This window comes from Poecilia reticulata, linkage group LG9 (genome assembly GCF_000633615.1).
Source record: "Poecilia reticulata strain Guanapo linkage group LG9, Guppy_female_1.0+MT, whole genome shotgun sequence".
Taxonomy (NCBI): domain Eukaryota; kingdom Metazoa; phylum Chordata; class Actinopteri; order Cyprinodontiformes; family Poeciliidae; genus Poecilia; species Poecilia reticulata.
This window is the reverse complement of record NC_024339.1, coordinates 1,258,459-1,276,372: the sequence shown is the minus strand read 5'-3', so window position 1 is coordinate 1,276,372 and position 17,914 is coordinate 1,258,459. Positions and strand designations below refer to the sequence as shown.

Sequence of the window (17,914 nt, the reverse complement as noted above, 5' to 3'; positions counted from 1 at the left end):
TATATAATTTTGGTCAGCAGGGGGCAGCATCAAGCCACTTTCTGAGTCAATGATTTTAGTGTATGCATGCATTCAACTCTGGCAAGAAAGTCACTGAGGAATTAGAAAACCAAATAAGCTGTTATCAAACTGTAACGGTATTCTTTTTAAAACTGATTTTTAAGATCTCAATACCTCTTTAAAAAATAAACTATCAATAGCAACTAAGAGTGAAACCACRGGTAATGTTGAGGCGGTATTAACCTCCATGGGCAGGCATGTAGGTGACCTGGTAGTTGTCCACCCGAGCTCTTGGAGTCAGCCAGTGAACGGTGGCCGACGTGTCGGTCACTCCGGAGAAGCGGATGCCCTTTGGTGAACCCAGGTCTGGCAAAGACGGGACAGAAACGCACAAAAGGGAGCAATGACAAGAAAAACAGAAGATTTAGTCAATATGTTCTCCAAATGCTGAGGAATGTAATGTTTGAGGTGTTAATATTTGCAACAAACTGAAGCAGCAGAAAGGAGACAACACACAAATTCAGTGATTGTAGCCTGTGCAGATCCTCCAAAGGAAGGCAAGTCATTTTACACAAATGGAGCAAGAGAGAGTTCCAGAGACAGACAAAGGAGACCTGGGGAGGTTCCGACTCAYAGAGAGAGACCCTCGCAGTTAGCGGCGAGCCGCAGTATCTCGCGTGACAGACCTGAAGAGATTAACTTGGCCTCATTTCATGGAACAMACAAAAAGTGAAACATGCACCACGCAAACCCAAGAGCAAAGCCTTGCCCTCAGGGAGGACAGGGGACATAAGGACAGACAAGCCTTTTATGTGACACGGACAACTAATCACCCACCCAACAACCGTCACCACCGTCGGCTCCTTTAGAAAATCAGGCAACAACACAGGGATCAGGTAGATAAAGATGACATTTGGGAAGATGAGGACACAGAACACACAATGGGAGGAGCAACTAAATGTCCCTTTACAAAACTAGTTAGAGCTGGTGTAGTAATAATCCAGATTAACAACAGGTCTAAACAATACAGACTGGGTCAGATATTGGGCCCTTTAAGGATTTAATCATTCTCAGAATGTTKGTTATACTGCAAAACACAAGTGAATTTTTAAAACAGCAATTGGGTGCATACGTTTGAAATTAATATGGATTTTCCCTCAATACACAAAGGTCAAACTTCATAGGTTTCCACTAATATTTCCATAAATTTTCTTTAAGTTGCAGAAAAACTACAACAATTTTTTAAATGATCAACAAAGTCCTGACATGATTCTGTTTGGATATCTGACCAAGGCTCTTCTGAGAAATGTTAGAGAGAAATGTTAGTAGTTGGTTTCCTGGCACAGACCCGGGTGCTAAAGATCGTTATTCTGTCGGAACATCTGAGTTCAGGTATCAACATCTAGCTGCTGATACAAGGGAAGTTGAGGAATTTAAAGGTAGTTCTTCAGTAACACCAACACCAGGAACTATATTTGTTTCAATCATTTCAAGTATAAAAACTTCACCTTGACTCCTTCAAACATGGGTTAATAATAATAAGRCTGCTCAAGTATTCAGTTAGAATTATGCCAGAACTTTATTGACTGCCCATAAAAGGTAAAAACAGAAGTAGCTGTTTGTGTCAGTAATGTTGAAAAGTAAAAACTTGTTCAAATGCTTCTTTAAGATCCTTAAACTAATTTAATGCTCTAAGTGTACGCTTCTGTTCAGAAATATAATTAAAGACCAAAACAGCTTTCAGACCATAAGGAGTTATTACATTGTCTTAAAACAATAGCGGATTATTGTCAGTGCTGCTTTATTGAACTGGCCAGGACTGTTGTGCTCCAGCAATTATCTTAAGACTGCTAGGTAAAGTGTCTGAATCAAACTAAAGAACCTCAGTCAGAAGCCTTAAAATCAGAGTACCAGGTTAGTATACAAACAGACAACACTTGGTATTACGCTCAGTTATTAGAACACATTTCATGCTGAAAAAGCTAGGACAAGACGTCATTCTATATGAAATACATGTTGACGAGACACTTCCAGAGCCCCAGTATGTCAGCAGAGCTTCTTGCTTCCACCCGGTTACHATGTACCTGTTCTCACBCCCTCTCTTACAGACTTGGAGCGTCTTCCCAAAATGAGCCCAAAGATCTCAACGGTGTACTCTGTGTCCTCTGTGAGATCGCTCATAGTGACATTTCTCTCCTCGCCGCCCAGCACCACCTCTCTTGGTTGGCCTGGGTCTTCTGCCTCGATGAGCATCAGGACAAACGTGTCAAAGGCATCCTCCTCGGCCGTCCAGGCCARCACAAAACTCTCTGGAGTGATGCTGGAGACTTGTAGAGCCTGCACCTCCGGTTCAATCTCTATGTGACATTTAGAAAGAGTCAGTTTGTCTACTAAAAAGTRTAGTTGGACACATAAAGACCCTTTAAAACTGCAGTATGTAACTTTTATAAAAAAATACTTATATTTTTTTACATATTTGTTGAAACTGTCACTGTTGTGACAGACGCCTTCTCCCAGTGCTAACTAGAAACAACCAATCAGAGCCAGGAGTCGTAGTGATGTCAATCATGCCCATTTAACCCCCTTTTCCTTTTGTCCTCTCTGCTATGATAAAGTTTCTTCTTGATATGAGCCTATCGTGAATGCTAAAGATAGTGAGCRCAGCCACCAATAATAGCTTCCCTGTAATGGTAAGTTGTTTSTCCTCCATTAGCACATTTARCAACRAGTACATGAAAATGATTGACAGCGGTAAGCCCCTCCTCCTGGCTCTGATTGGATGTTTTTGGTTGGGGGTGGATCATTTCTTTAGACAGCAATAGTAGCTTACAGAGGAGGTGGAGGAGATTGACCATTTCATGGATTTTCTGTCATATTACACTGTCATGAGATGGTGATAGTTTTAACAAGTTTGTACAAATATTTTTTTAATAAAAGTTACATATTGCAGCTTTGAAGAAAAACTGCTTCAGCTTGGGTCTTCGCAGAGAAAGGAGAAAAGTTTTAGATGTAAATGGAAGAAGGAAGTTTAGAGCACAGGATGCTTTTGTGAAGCAACACCCTGTCAAGCATCTACCTAAAACATCTAACAAAGATGTAGTTCATCTAGAAGCATAGCTGGGGAAAAAATCCAGTCTGAATGAGATGAGTGTTCATCTCTACACCCCCTTCAGCCTAGACAAAAAAAAAAAAAAAAACATTGATAGTCTTCAAACAGCTGTGGACCATCCATTATATAGAATGTATGACAAGTCAGAGACATTTCTAGACGTTTTGGTGATTTGTTGTTGTGCTGCCAGGGTTTTGCTGTGGAGACTCTTAACAGCATTAACRATACAGCTGCCTTGTTTCTTTAACACTTCAAATCTGCTAAGGATCCCCACTGCTGGGAACTGTGGTACTTTGTATGAATCATAATGGACATAAATACTTTAACACATTCTAATTAAATATTTTAAAACCTAAAGATATTACTTAACTGGAGGATTTACATTATTATATGCTTAAATTTCACTMGTGCTCAGAGCTGGAGGGCAAACAGATTATTCTTTTGTTTGCCAGAAGCTGGTGTTTGTGCTGCTGCTGTCTTCAGCTTCATAAATGAAACAATGAATGACACGTAGCTCTGGTTGGACCGTGTGAGTAGTTGTCGTGTACTGTGCCCCATCTGATCTGTGGTCTGGTAACAGCTGTTTAGGGTCCGGTTTTCAGTTGGGTGTTGGGTCTATGGTTTCACATTCAGCTCCAGTGGCAGTAGCAATAGCTTTGCTATAATTTAAAAGAGCTTCCAGCATTGCCTAGCTGATGTTTCTTCCGGCATCGTTCACTCACTAGGCAGTGCCTGGGTTATACATGTTTGTGGATAAATACTGTTGGCACTGTATTTGGTTTTAGCTTGCGAGGGTAATCTATTTGCTCCTTCATCAATCTTGCTTGTAAAAATGACTGTCTTCTGGAAAGAAATGTTGAGAGCAAAACGTAAGTTCTTCAGAAGTTGCACTCTTTGTTTTTTTCCCATGTGGGATGCGATGAAGACTCACTTCATTATTTCTTTTCTTTTTTGAAATTACAGTCAACAGCAGCACAGTGTGGYATTGTCTAAGTTTACACCAGTCAAATGCAACATGACAAAAAACAACTCAGGTAATGTTAGTCCACTTGTGTTTACTTTGTAGATTCCAGTACAAAACCAATCTAACCATGTCATACAAAAAAAGACAACTATRGGTGAAAGATATAATGATGGATATTACATTTTTTAAGTATTTGAATTTTTACATACAACAAACAGCAATTTYTAAGTTAATAGAAAAATTACAACATATTTGGGCCAATATATTCTACTAGTCATGTATGCCTTTAACAGCTTGAAATTGGGCCTCTGCCACTGAAAATCAGCTCTTAAAATGAGTTCAGCARGTACCCAATTCCACCAGGTGWTTGCTAACTGCTGGTGGCTAGTCTTAAGGAACTAAGTTGGGGAAGTCATAGGGTTGGCTGCTCTGTGAGGCGGAAGTTCAGAACCATGGAAACTGCAACTCTGAGGAGGAGCTGYGTCTGTGAAGGCGGAGCTAGGTCCACCCAGTCGTTTTGCATAGCTGATGGTTGCCATGGGAGATTAAAGGATTTCTCAAACATGTGCAAAAGTATCAAAGTAACACTCCAGGTATGTTTTCAATAGGCGAATAACATCACAATATGACGTAAAACACAAAGAAGCAGATTTTCCATAACACTGCCCCTTTACAGACTACTGGATGAGCCATTAGTTTTGAAAACAACCATGGCAGTAACAACAGGACAGCAGAAGTCTGTATCTGTCGGAGGAGAAAGTTGCTTTTTCAGAGGATAAGTCTGCCTCACCTTAATTAGCAAAAGAAACTTCCGGCAGCAGCAAGATGCATACACAGACTGGACAGAGCTCTTAAAGCAGTCTGGGTAAAAACAGATATCGGTGAGCTCGGGAAAGGCTCAATAAAGCCCAGCACCACCGCTCATTAAAGCACTGCTCCAAATGCGAGGGTCTCAGGGGTCCTTGAACTAGCCTGAAACCCCCTTTTTTCATTGTGAGGGGGGAAAAGCGTGAGGCACTGCTTGTGAGAAGAAGTGGTGGAAATGAGAAGCATAGCCGACAAATCCCAGGGAGCTGTCACTCTTCATTAGCCGCCGAGCGGCTTTAACTGGTCAGTGGAAGAGGGAGGGCCACATCCATCAGCTAACATGTGCTAGCTTGCTGCTGGCTTCACCCTCCTCTACAACACCCCCCACACCCCCCACCCGCCTCTCAGGACCTGAGGGAACACAATCCCTGCTCACAAAAAGGAGCCTGTTAATGGAGGAGGTATGCGCCAAAGCCGGCTAACCTTCTGAAAAGGGGGTCTGCAAGCAGAACCTCAGCTCTGTCCCAGTCTCGCCTGATAACTTCAGAACGGCAGCTAGTGGTGGTATGAATCACAAGTGAGTGGAGCTCTGAACAAACCRCAGTTCTTTGTAGTTCAACCAGTCAGTCAATTACACGTAACTCCCTCTATTTTACTCAAAGTTTCCCCCATGTCCCCCCTGGGCCAAGGAGGTTCGTTTGCCTTCGGCGTCTTCCTCCTGCAGACTGACGACAAACCGCCGCGCATAATGTGATCAAATTAGTCCGAGGTCGCATTCACAACTTGGAATGTTTTATGGATTAAGTGATGCTAATGAAAAATGGTACGATGGCTTCACCCCATTGCCATTAGCATGCAGACAATGGGCCATGTTGAGCACATGCCATATTCCGCATTGCCCCAGAAGCCCCTGGCACCACAGCACAAGAGCCCAGGGGCAATGGCAGCATGAGAATGAGGAGCGGTCCAGGCTGGAGGGAAGTGGGGATGCATACAGAAGAGAGGCCTCACACAAAGTGACAAAAGAGCCTCTGGGTTTTCTTTCCTCTGTCAGTACCCCCATCTTTCTTCCTGTTGACTGCTCTTCATCTGTAACATGCTCACTGATAATGCCGCGATTAATGTTGACATAAAAAAAATGTGTCAAAGGCTTCAGATCTGTATTTGGATCTTTTAGAGTTCAAATGGTTTCATGGAAACAATACACAGAGCAGGAAATGGGGCCGCACGGCATGACTGGCAGATGTTGATGTCGCAGCTCACAGTCCTTTCATTAAGCGCGTCTTGTGAACAACAGCATGTTCAAAGCTAAAAATGACTATGATTAGTGTTGTGGGAGGGGAGGCCAGAGCACCTGTTGTGCTGGGCAAACAGGAACACTGATTTGATGTGTTTCTGGGCTGTTCACACAACAGCCTATGTGCTGTTTCAGGCTGGACTCGTACCAGCAGGCAGACAGGCGGCTTAAAGGTGGAGAAAACATGGATCCAAGGCTGGTCTCATGTAGACTGAAAGGGGTTTTGTGAGGGAGCTGCTGCAGAACATTAGCTTGTTTCACGATCCCCCTGCATGAAAGGAAGGGGAATGTGTGTGATCRATGTCTGTGGAGGGATTTGGACCCTTCATGCTCTCTGGAAGCTTGGAGAAAGAATCACTGAAACTGTTGGGTAGTTTGACATCATTCTATAGAACTTTTTCTTCCATGTTTTTTTATGGAAAATATTTAGAAGTCTTGAAAGAACCTACATCTTTCTTTCAAGTGATGTGCATTTGGTACTGAACGTCTAATACACACTGGAAGATGATGAATCATAAAAAAATATATACAGTAGGATGTAAAAAAAAAACTGAACATTTTGTTAAGGTGAGATTATACCATATTTTATGAAAAAATAAATGTTTTAAAAGTTTTCAAAATTCACACAGACTTGAAAATTAAAATAATCCCTCATTTCTGCAATTAGACATTAGCAGAAAAATAATTTCAACATAATTTCATAACACTAGTGAAAATAACATCCAATACTCCAGTTGAAAAATGTTCATGTTGAATCCACAGCTCTTCTGCAATATCACCAACTACAAGTTCCCCAAAACACTGTTTTTGATTTCTTTTATGTCCCACTGTATAAGAGAGCTTCTACACTCTAAAAGCACAAAATTTGACAAAATATTTTTGTTGTAGTTTTATAGTGACAAATAAGTTTTATTTTTTATAGCACTGTTTAAACTATTTATATAGCTTTTTCTTTTTTTTTCTTTTGCACAAATTGTAGTTCAAATTGCAAATATCTTAGTACACTTGAAACAAAACAAAAAGAAAAAACACAGTAAGACTTTGTGTTTCTGCAGTGTTATTTAGAAAGACAGCAGGGAAAAGTGACAGTACGTTTCCTGAGTGCAGCAGGAAGTGAATGAAGCAGAGGACAGAGTGAGRCCCCAGTGCTGWCTGCATCTGTACCTGTGATGGTGTCTGCAAACACAGGCTCTAAGAACGCCCCTGCGTGCACCCCGTACAGGGCGGCCTTGTACCAGGTGCCGGGGGAGAGGCCTGAGACGACGAGGCTGCGAGCGTCTGCGGGCGCCGTGTGGTTCTGCCACTCGGCGCCCGTCTCCGCGTCGGTAACCTCGATCAGAAAGGCGTCGAACGCCCCGTCGTCAGCAGACCAGGACAAGAGGAAGCTCTCCCACGACACGTCGCTGACGGTGACGTTGGTCACCGCCGGCTTCTCCTCCGCTGGCCGACGACAAACACATCAACATCATACAACACAAACACAAAATGTTAGCATGGAGTTTCAATGCTGAGGTGATCAGATTGCATCGCGACAGAACTGGACTACAGATAAAAAAATTCAACTGAAAATCARTYTGCAGAATGTGACTAATACAGGGAAAACATACACATCGATGCACATGTAAAATACACAAAACAAACAAAGCAGAACCTTTGCCAAGCGTCACACAGAGGTCAACGACGATGGCATCTCATTTGAATTTCAATTATTTTATTTTGCTCTCAGGACAATAAAGGAAAGCCTTTACTTTGTCTGTAGTCAAAGTATTCCTGGATTTCCACTACAAAGGCCAAAGGGACCAAACAGCCTCATTATCAGCAGCTGCCTTTAGCTGTCTCCTCTATATTACCATATAAGTGGGAAGACATAATGATAAAAGGCAGCATGCAGACATGCTGATGCAGCTTGTGCCCATTAATGGCTGTGAATGAGCCATTAACATCTGAAGGTGCRGCGTAGCCCGCCTGGTGAGGCTGAAGTACGCTGTCCACTTCAAACCTATGGGGAGGCCAAGCACAGAGCCATGCATAGAGCCATGCAGCCTGGAATTGAAGCCTTTTCTATGTGCGAGGTGAGCGTTCAGAGAGCAGTCCAGAAAGAAAACAAAATCGACGGCACAGGTAAACATTACGGCAGCCATTACGGGCTGATCGCCACAGCATGCTGGAGAAGAGACGGAGTGGTGGAAAAGGGAGTGTGATTGGATGTTAGGAGAGATGCTGATGATGGAGACGTTCTGGKGAAAATTTCTCTAAATAATTCCCCATTAAACCTACCCTCCATCTTTCTAAAGGGGCAGTATCGTTCTTTTTTCAGCTTCATGACTTTAGAATTTTGTTCTCTCATAAATAAAATACCTAAAGTGTTGCCTTGACACTTTCATGCATGTTTGAAAAATCCTTGAGTCTCCATGGTAATCATTCAGCCGTGCAAAACGTCTGGGTGGACCTAGCTCTGCCTCAGATGAAACTTCTCTTCTGAGGTGCAATTTCCAAGCTTCAGAGCTTCAACCTCACAGATGGGCCCTCTCCTGTTACTCCTCCACTCTGCTCCTTCAGACTAGCCAGCAACATCTGGTGGAACTGAGCATCTGCTAAGCTCATTATAAGAGCTACTTCTAAGTACAACACTGGTAAAAACATTATTAAAGGGATGATAGAGGAGCCATGTTGTAATGACTTCCTGAAGACGGAGTTTCAGAAAGAGTAGGAGTTTTTAAAGAGACAGTGGCCCAATTTGAAGGTGTTAAATTACAAAATCAAGTTGCTAAATGTTGTATATTTGGTATATACAGCATTTAGGAACTGAAGTCAACATTATTTGATTGTGCTACAAATGGCACTATGTGACTGGAAAACACATAATACTGCCCCTTTAGTAAGTGTGTAATAGAGGTGTTTCAACAAGCTCATGCGGTTAACAAGTCCTGATGTATGAAACGGTCCCCTCAGATATCTCCTCTATAGATGATATCTTCCATTTCATACACAGGCTTGTCTGCTGCAGGATGTGGATTACAGAGAAACACACACCCTGACCCTTCCACCACTCACACACCGCCTGCTTTAAGGATTTAGATAGCTTTTTTATATTTTATTACCTCACAGCTACAAACTTCAACGTATCTTTTTGGCATTTCAGGTGAGAAAATAACATAATGTAAAACATTCTGAAGTTGAAAGAAAGTAACACATGGATTACAAAAATCTAAAATGGCGTGCTTTTGTTTTCACTCTCTGTTTCAACACCTTCTGGAAGCCTTTTTTCAGTCAGCGCTCCAGGTGTTTTGGGGGTTCATCTCTAACAGCTTTCTTTTGACATTCTTTGCTCAAACTCAGTTTGGACAGTGTATCTGTGAACATTCATTTTTCTGTATTGAAAGACGGACTAGCCCGCAAATCAACTCTCAGGAAAAAAAAAACAAAAAAAAAAACCCGATTTTTTTTCTCAATAGGTTATTTAGGGTTCTCTCTTTGTTTCTGTGAAAATTTGCTTAGTTGTGCAATATTTTGCCTAAAACTGTCCCTTTAGGTTAAATGTTGCCTAAACAGTTGAATTTTCAGACCACAGTTCTACCTTCTCCCTCTGCTGATCATAACACCTGGCCCCGCCCCTCCATGACTTTTGGCTCCGCCCACATGAGGAMATTTTTCTACATTTGTTAGTGGTTATTCTACTACAGAGGGGTTAGTTACATGTTAACCACATCCATCCTCCCATCAACTCTGACCTCCTTCWTGCTGCTCCTCTGCAGTTACTATGGCYGCCTCAGCTGCTCCTCTGACTGATTCTGTCAGTTTGGGAGGACAGCCATGTCCTGGTGAGTTTCAAAGTCCACCATGCATTTTTCATTGTAATATGCCAAATTGATCAGAGCTCTGAGATGTTCAGATCTTGGTGAATCGTTTCTGCTTTAACCGTCTCCCAGACTTCCCATYTGCTGGGTAAGCTTGGTCTTCATGATGCCGTTTTGTTTCTGATATTCTGTGAACCTCTGAGGCCAGAAACAAAACATCTGGACCGTCTGTCATTAAATGGCTCACAGGTGGAGTTTRCGCACTATTTTGCTAACTCCTGAGGACTTCTAGTTGCAGCAAATTTTATCAAGCAGTTTTTGAAAGGARAATGAATACAAATGCAAGCCACACTTTTCATGTTATTTAAAAAACAAAACAAAAATGTKACTTTTTTAAAACATCATACAAAATCCTAATAAAATCCGTTGACGTTGTGGTCAATAGAGGATAAAAACTCAGTGGGTTTAGCCTTTGTCAAGGCCGTGCACTTTTGAAGTTTTTGAGACAATCTAGGGTCGTACATGCATGTCTTCAATCTGTCATACATACAGTTTCTGTTTTTGCATTGGTATTATTTAAAATGAAAAAAAAAAGTAAGAAAAACCCAATGAAAGATTGCTCTGGATATTCAGAATGAGCCATCGACTGTAATTTCTTTCTGTACTGAGTTTTGGTTTTGATTTGAAGGCATGTGGAGTGTTATGACATACWTTGAGGCTGCTGATTAAGTGTAAGCTGACATTTCAAAACAGAAAAAAAATATTATTCCTATTAATTTCAGATGYACAATACAAAAAAAGAAAAGGCTGCATTGGAATGAAAGAAATCATGAAAATAACTCATCTCTGAGGTTGATGTAAAGGTATGTAAAATCTGCTTAGTTACCCGGCTTCTCTCTACATACGTTTTTTTGCTYCAGGGGATTTTTAGACCACTGCCGTTATTCTTCCTCACCATAAACTGACTAAGAGCTCAGGTAAACTTGGTGACTTTGATTTGCAGCCCAATGGCTGACCAGGATATGATCAGACCTCATGTTGATTTGTGGAGATTTAAACCATTGGTCAGGGAAACAAAATGGCTCCAGAGAGACGGAGAGGAAGTCTTTACTGACTGCTGTTGGTCCTTTTCAACATGACCACAATAATAATTCACAAAAAGACAAATATGAATACTGTCATACAAAGAATGAACAAAGCTGTGTGCTGTTCAACAAGACAATGGAAAGCTGTCCTTTGTACTCATAATGAAGCCATGACTGAGGAAGAAGTGGGTTCATGTAAGGACAGCGCCGTGGTTTCAGATGTGGCGCTCAGTAGAGATTGTGTGAAGAGTCCAGAAACRGCCCCCATGCTGCTGACTAACTGAAGACAGGTTTACAGGAAGAACCCCGCAGAATAACAAACTGAAACGCTTCAGGGTTTGCTGTTCCCACTGACAACACGGCTTGTAAATGTTGGATGGACGAACATCAGCAGCATTAACAAAAAACACAACTTAACCTCAATCTGCCTTTCTCTGCTTCTTCAGAGCAGGTACATTTGAACTAATGTCTCAAACCGCAGATCACAAATGTCTGTTGCTGAAAATGAACCAAAAAATATTTGAAGGGAAAATAGACTCATAATATCTGTGTGTATGGATTTGTAAAGTCTGTAAGCCTGTTTGGATGTAGCTTTGGGAGTTGGTGTGTGTAAAGTATGATTTGTAAATAGCAAAAAAACATTTTTTGCGTGACCTTGGTAACTTTCAAATGTGTTTTTCAAACGCACACACCAATAGAGAAATTATCAATATACCACAATTACAAATGACAAAAAAACCTSAACAATGTGTTAATTATATATAAACTACAAAACATTCCTACGCATACAAAAAGTTAAATTAATGTGCACAAGTCATGTAAAATGCACAAACAAGACAACATGCATGYACAGATYATTTTGATCACACCACCCGGCAATAAAATGCACCACCTTACGCACTAACCTATGAGGCTCTTGACATGAGTCTGAAAAACCCTCCTTCAGTCGCCAAAGGAAGTGAAATTGGTGTTTGAATTTTAAAACACATTTGAAAGTTACCAAAGTAGCGCTCAAAAAGTTTTTTGCGGTTTACAAATCCTACAAATACACTTACAAATACCCAAAGCTACACATAAACAGGCTTACAAAGTTCACAAATCGAGAATTACATATGAACAGATACCTTGAGTCTATTTTCGCTTCACTACAAATCACAGAGTGAACACTCCTACTTTCCCTTAGGATCATCAACATCACAGGAAAAATGGCTGACCTCCTTAAAAAGTAAATTAATCACAGTTGTCTTTCCTGCCAACTCGGTGGAAACACTTATGGGCCCAGGATTATGAAACCGTTAGAGACTCGTGTTCACATGAAGGAACAAGTCAAAGCTGAGGGACCAGTACAATTCTGGTGGAGTCAGCAGCCAGAAGCATACATTTCTCAGAAGAGGAAATGCATTGTTGATCTGTGGATTTTACTTTTCATCTGTCCGCAGCCATTATCGAGTGTCTGCTGATGTCCACAAACTCATTTACCTGGTTAGATGAACTATTCTCTCCAAATCTTCTCTCTCCATGTTTCCCACAGTAAGTAGCTGCAGCTGTAACTCATTTTCTCACAGCATCTAATGAACTACAGATTTCTTTATTATTATTTTGACTTCCTTTTCAGCCRTCAGATGTGCAGCGTTCGCTTAAAGGGGCTTTTTATTGCCAAACATCATCTTGCTGTGAAATCTACCTGCAGGCAGATCTGTGTGGTTTAAGGGCCGTGACGGATGGTTTTGCACAGAAATAATGTTTTTACAGCTAAGTGAAGTTAAAACCTCACGTGTAAAACCTGAACTCTGTGGAAAGCCAACCCCTTAATGCGGCTAGCTGCACAATATAAAATAGGTTGTTCTTATCAGTGGCAATGCTGGGCTGAAATGAAGCAGACCTTACAGTAAGTCATATTTACTTATATTACTTATATTGCTTATATTACTTTGATCACTATGGGAAAATGATCACAAGCCTGATATTGCTTCTTTGCTTCAATTAAACAGCTCACAGTCCTGCAGTCACAGTCACAACGCTAACAGGATGGAAATAAACATTGGTTGTTAATATTGAACCCGATTTACTTAAGCGACCGATATTGATGTTAACACAACATGTTGTGCATCCATAACAATAATAACAAACTGKGCACAGTCTGGAGGTGTTGCTCTGACCCAGTCTGYGCTTTAACAAGTTGGTTTTTTTTGTGTCTGGTTTTGGAAATTAACTATCTGATGGGACAGATCCCCCTGCCCCCCCAACCACACAAAGTCGACCGTGACTTTTCCACGCACCTCCTGAGTGTTGCTCTAAGACCGTGGGAGGGTTGAAGAGCCAGTAATCATTCTGTGTGTAAACTTCTGATTTTTTACATACCAACCATGAAATTAGAGCCCGAAAAACTGTGAGGTTTTTTTTTTCTTTTTGACTCTCTGAAGAGCAACTTTCAGCCATGAAGCACATTCTATAGGCAGGTCACCTCAGAGACAGTCGATTGAGTCTGCTATCAAATTTCCAATCCTAATCCTTGTCTGTGATTGTTCAGGTACTATAAACCCCACCCCCCACCCGTCTTCTGTCCGCCCGTCCCCTCCTGCAGAACCAGCATGATCCATGTTGGTGGAGATGATATAAACCTCCCGGCTGTGGATTAGGCGGCTGCTGATTGTGAAGACAGCGATTTAGCAAGACTCCCAGCATGTGTCCCTTTATCAGACGGACCCACGGTTCATCGTGGTCAAATCGCACAAAACCCAGAGGGGAGCGGGGCTCAGGTCGCCAATTAACACATGAATGAGAAACGCACAGGGCTGCACACATGGCCAGGCCGTTTCCCAGCAGCACACACACATTACCAGTCTGCTCTAAGGTTCCTCTGAGACTCCATCTTTGAAGCAAATGGGGGAAATATCTGCAGCTTAAAGGCAGATGCAAGGCTTGTGATATAGTGCATTACTGAAATGCTCACATAAATCCACTGACTTGCTTTCACCAACTACAGCAGGCATGCAGCTTCTGATCCCCAAGAAGGAAACACACAGAGCCGGTTCCATTCAGTGATTTCTGCCTACAGCCACCAGCTCAACCCAGCACCAGGTTCTAACTGTGGGATGTTTGTCTTGGCGGCACACTTACTGCAGCGCAAAATATGCAATCACTTCATTTAGTTTTTCTTGTTTTAAGTAAAAAAAAAATGGGGAAAAAAGAAAGAAATATTTCCATGTGCTATAAACGAGCCGTAGGAGAAGGAGACACAGTTACATTGAGAAATAACAATGAATGCAATTCATTGCATGGGTTTGGCCACAGCTATGAAAAAAGGGGGTTGGAACATGAGAGTGTGGGGGATTATGAGAAGACCCCCTTCAACTATGCACCATCAGCTAAAACCCTCCTGGAAACAGTGAGCTACAGTTACACTGTCGTATGTTTTAGCAAAACAAACCTCTCCACTCTTTCTGATGTTTCCTGAAATGTTGAAGAAAGATTAGTCTGTTTTGTGTTTTGTCTTTTCTTGATCCCCYGGCTCCSGCTCTCTGGGATTTAGACGGGAGATTCCAACATCCAGCTGGATTTGGCACATCATGGATTCAGAAACATCAGCTACAAATCAGACCTCTTAAGCTACAGAGTCGCACAATCTGCATTTGGATTTTGAACCCTTACACTATACAGTGCAGATATCTGCTAACTACAAGCTAACAAACTGTCTGTCTGTCATCACATGGATGCTGAAGGAGAGAATCGGAATGCGTCCTTGGTTTTTTGAAGCATTTAACAAGGAACAAATCAGCCTGGKGCTTTTTCAAAGCTGGTTCAAAGCCTGATGAAGCCAGTAGGACCACATCATCTGCAAAGAGCTGAGGCGAGATCCCAAAGCCACCAACTCGGATCAACTCAGCACCTAGAATAAAAATTATGAACAGAATAGGTGACAAAGGGCAACATTGGCAAAGTTCAACTCACTAGAAAAAAGCCAGGCTTACTGCTGACATTGCGGACCAGACTCTCATACAGGGACCCAACAGCTCATATCACAGGGCCTCGTACCCCATACTCCCAGAATACCGTCACAGGGTTCCCTGAGGGACTCAGTCCAACACCTTGTCYAAATAGACTGGTTGGGAGGATTCCCACACACCCTCCAGGACCCTTCTGAGTGTGTACAGCTGGTCCAGACTGTACTCCAGGATCAGAACCAGAACTACACTGCTCTCCCTTAATCTCAGGTTCGACTATCCCCTYATAGTTGCTGCAATACTGCCAACACAACATCCAGGGCCTTAAGGAAGGCTCTGCATCTCAAACATCAAGTAATAAACGCCAAGAGTCTAACAACTGTGCTCTGTTGTTTTCCAACCAGACACAGCAACTTATTTGGGAGAAAGCTGTTGGACGTGCTGACCTGTGGCAGCTGAGACAGTGGCGGGCGCGCTGCTCCTGCGACCCCTCTCAGCGGTGACGCTGATGGTGTACATCATGCCGGGGTTCAGACCCCGCAGGGTGTGAGACTCTGAGCTGCCGGGGACCGAGTCTTCAGCCCTCTGACCATCAGCCGACACGTAGACCAGTCGGTAGGAGTCCAGCTTGGCCAGTGGCCGCTTCCACTCCAGCATCATGGTGGTCTCTGTCACCTCTGCTACAGTCAGCTCTCTGGGGGCGTCCAGGGCTGATGGAAGAGAAGAAGATCGGCTTGGAAAACTAATACAAATAAGGCCAACAGATTTGTTCTCCGACATGTAAATCAATCAGAAATATTTTTTGCTAACTCCCTAAACTCTTCAGATGAACGTACAGGAAAGTCCTTTCAGCATTTCAGACATGCAGACATAAAAAACCCAGTACTTCAAAGATATTCTGACAGTAAGGACTTCATCTGGTTTTCAGAACTGCTCACAGTTACAATGGAATTATTCAGATGTTGCACCAGTTTGAAATCCAGTTACAAAGTCTGTGCTGCTCYACAGTCTTAGGTTTGTGATTTTATCAACTTATGGTGATAAATCAAGATGCAAAGCCATCTGGGATTCCTGTTAACATGAACTGTTTTGAATTGACATGTAAATCCTTCCATTATTCAATCAAAGTTGTGAAGTTTTTGTCTGCAGATGGAGCAAAATGCATCACCTGGAGTTCTATCCCCACCAGGATGYTTTAGATGTTCTCCAAACAGAACAGTGATCAGAGGCGACTGTGGCTCTGCTACTACATGACATCTTCAGATCACAACTGGCCACAAATTAGACCAGGGCTCTGCAGCCTGCGGCTCTTTGGACCTTCCACAATGTCTCTTAATAACTCTGGCTTCAAATCATAAAGAATCAACTGTTTATACATTTAATAACAAATGGTAGCTTTAGCAGTTTTCAAGGGATAAACTGATTATGAATTACACTAAAATACTAGTGATAATTTTTTACATCTGTTTTTTGTCATTTAACTGGAAACTGTTTTTTTTCTTATCCATTTTCCATAAATTTCAACATACCACATAAAGAAACTTTTCCATTCTCGTTCCTGAAAAAGCGTAATGTTTCTCTTAATTTGAGAACCTAAAAAGAGATATAAAATGGGATCCTTTAACAAKGACAACCTATTTTATAAGGTCATGCACATTTGTAGCTCTGAACAACTTCAGTCAGTTTTAAAGTTTCTCGCTAACATTTAATTCTACTTTAGATCTGTTGTGTTCAGTTTTTCATTTACTATTTGTAACATGAACATTTTTGTTGTTTCATTTTATTAAGCAGACGTTGGGTCGTGGTGTTAAATGTGCTTTTMTAGACCTACTAATGGAAAAAAGTTAATATTTCCTCATAAAAAGCAGGCAGATGATGTTGGCTGCAGCTGAAACATGGGAGTGAGAGGTGATTGTTGAAGGTGTCGGTGGAAACATCTGACCTGTGACTGCATTGGTGGTGGTGGGCARACTTTCCCGCTCATCTGTCACCGCGGTTACTCCCATCCCGTACTCCGTCCCCGGTCTCAGGCCTGCAGAACACCAGGAACATGCAAACTATGAAAAAGCCCCTCTCCTGTTTTGTGGAGGTGTCAACAAATGAACTAAGGGAGTGTCTATAGTCAAGTGGCCAGCTGTTGCAGCTAATGGCTGCRGGGCCACAAAAACACTCTCTTGTGGCTTGATTGCACAATAGATTGGCGCCTAATTGCGTTTCATGGTATGCTTGTGTTCACTGTGGAACATCGGTGTTGTATTTGCATTGATGGATCTATAGAGCCCTTGTTGCAGAGCAGGAACACTTGCTGCAGTGATGCAGCGGGCTCTGGGGGCTGTTTGGTCTTTACAATCAGCTCCTCTCTCACACTGATCGCTCCTAATTCCTTTATTAACTCCCACAGAGGTCACGGCGCGCAGGGCTTTCCTGCATGAAATTACACCTAAAGCCCAGGAAGCTCATTATCAATAAAATCACGAGCGTGAAGGCAATTACAGATAATAAGTGTGTGAAAGAAGTGCTGAGGTGTGTGTGGACACAAGGGGGTTGGGGGTGGGTGTCAGCTCAATGGACACAGTGCTGTATTTTCATTGGACGGGGCGTCCAAGGACAAAGAAGTGGGTCAAACAAAGACTCAACTGGTTTATTTTAGAAGCTTTTTTTTTCCTTGTTTGTTTCTAGTGTTGTGTAGCCGTGCTGTACTGGAGAACAACCAGCCACAGAAACACATCAATGCATGGCTGGATGTGGTTGCCGCTGCAGCAGGAGGAAAAACCAATCCCTCCCTTCAACAAGAGCATTCTCACAGTCCGCCTCCTCATTCAGGACCGAAAGAAAGCAAAGCACCCACCACTGATGTTTTTTTAGTTTTTTTTTACACAAAACAAAGTGTTACTGTGTCCAGGCAAACATT

General features: G+C 42.2%; 1 protein-coding gene across 1 annotated transcript in view; it reads right to left on the bottom strand.

Moving 5' to 3' along the window:
• tncb (tenascin Cb) overlaps positions 1 to 17,914 on the bottom strand; it is a 67,264-nt gene that overhangs the window by 12,249 nt on the left and 37,101 nt on the right. The window contains exons 9-13 of the mRNA XM_017306521.1: positions 16,946 to 17,035; positions 15,450 to 15,713; positions 7,342 to 7,617; positions 2,085 to 2,357; positions 244 to 366 (exon numbers count right to left, since the gene is read on the bottom strand). Coding sequence (XP_017162010.1) covers positions 244 to 366; positions 2,085 to 2,357; positions 7,342 to 7,617; positions 15,450 to 15,713; positions 16,946 to 17,035 — 1,026 coding nt within the window. The remainder of the gene's footprint in view (positions 1 to 243; positions 367 to 2,084; positions 2,358 to 7,341; positions 7,618 to 15,449; positions 15,714 to 16,945; positions 17,036 to 17,914) is intronic.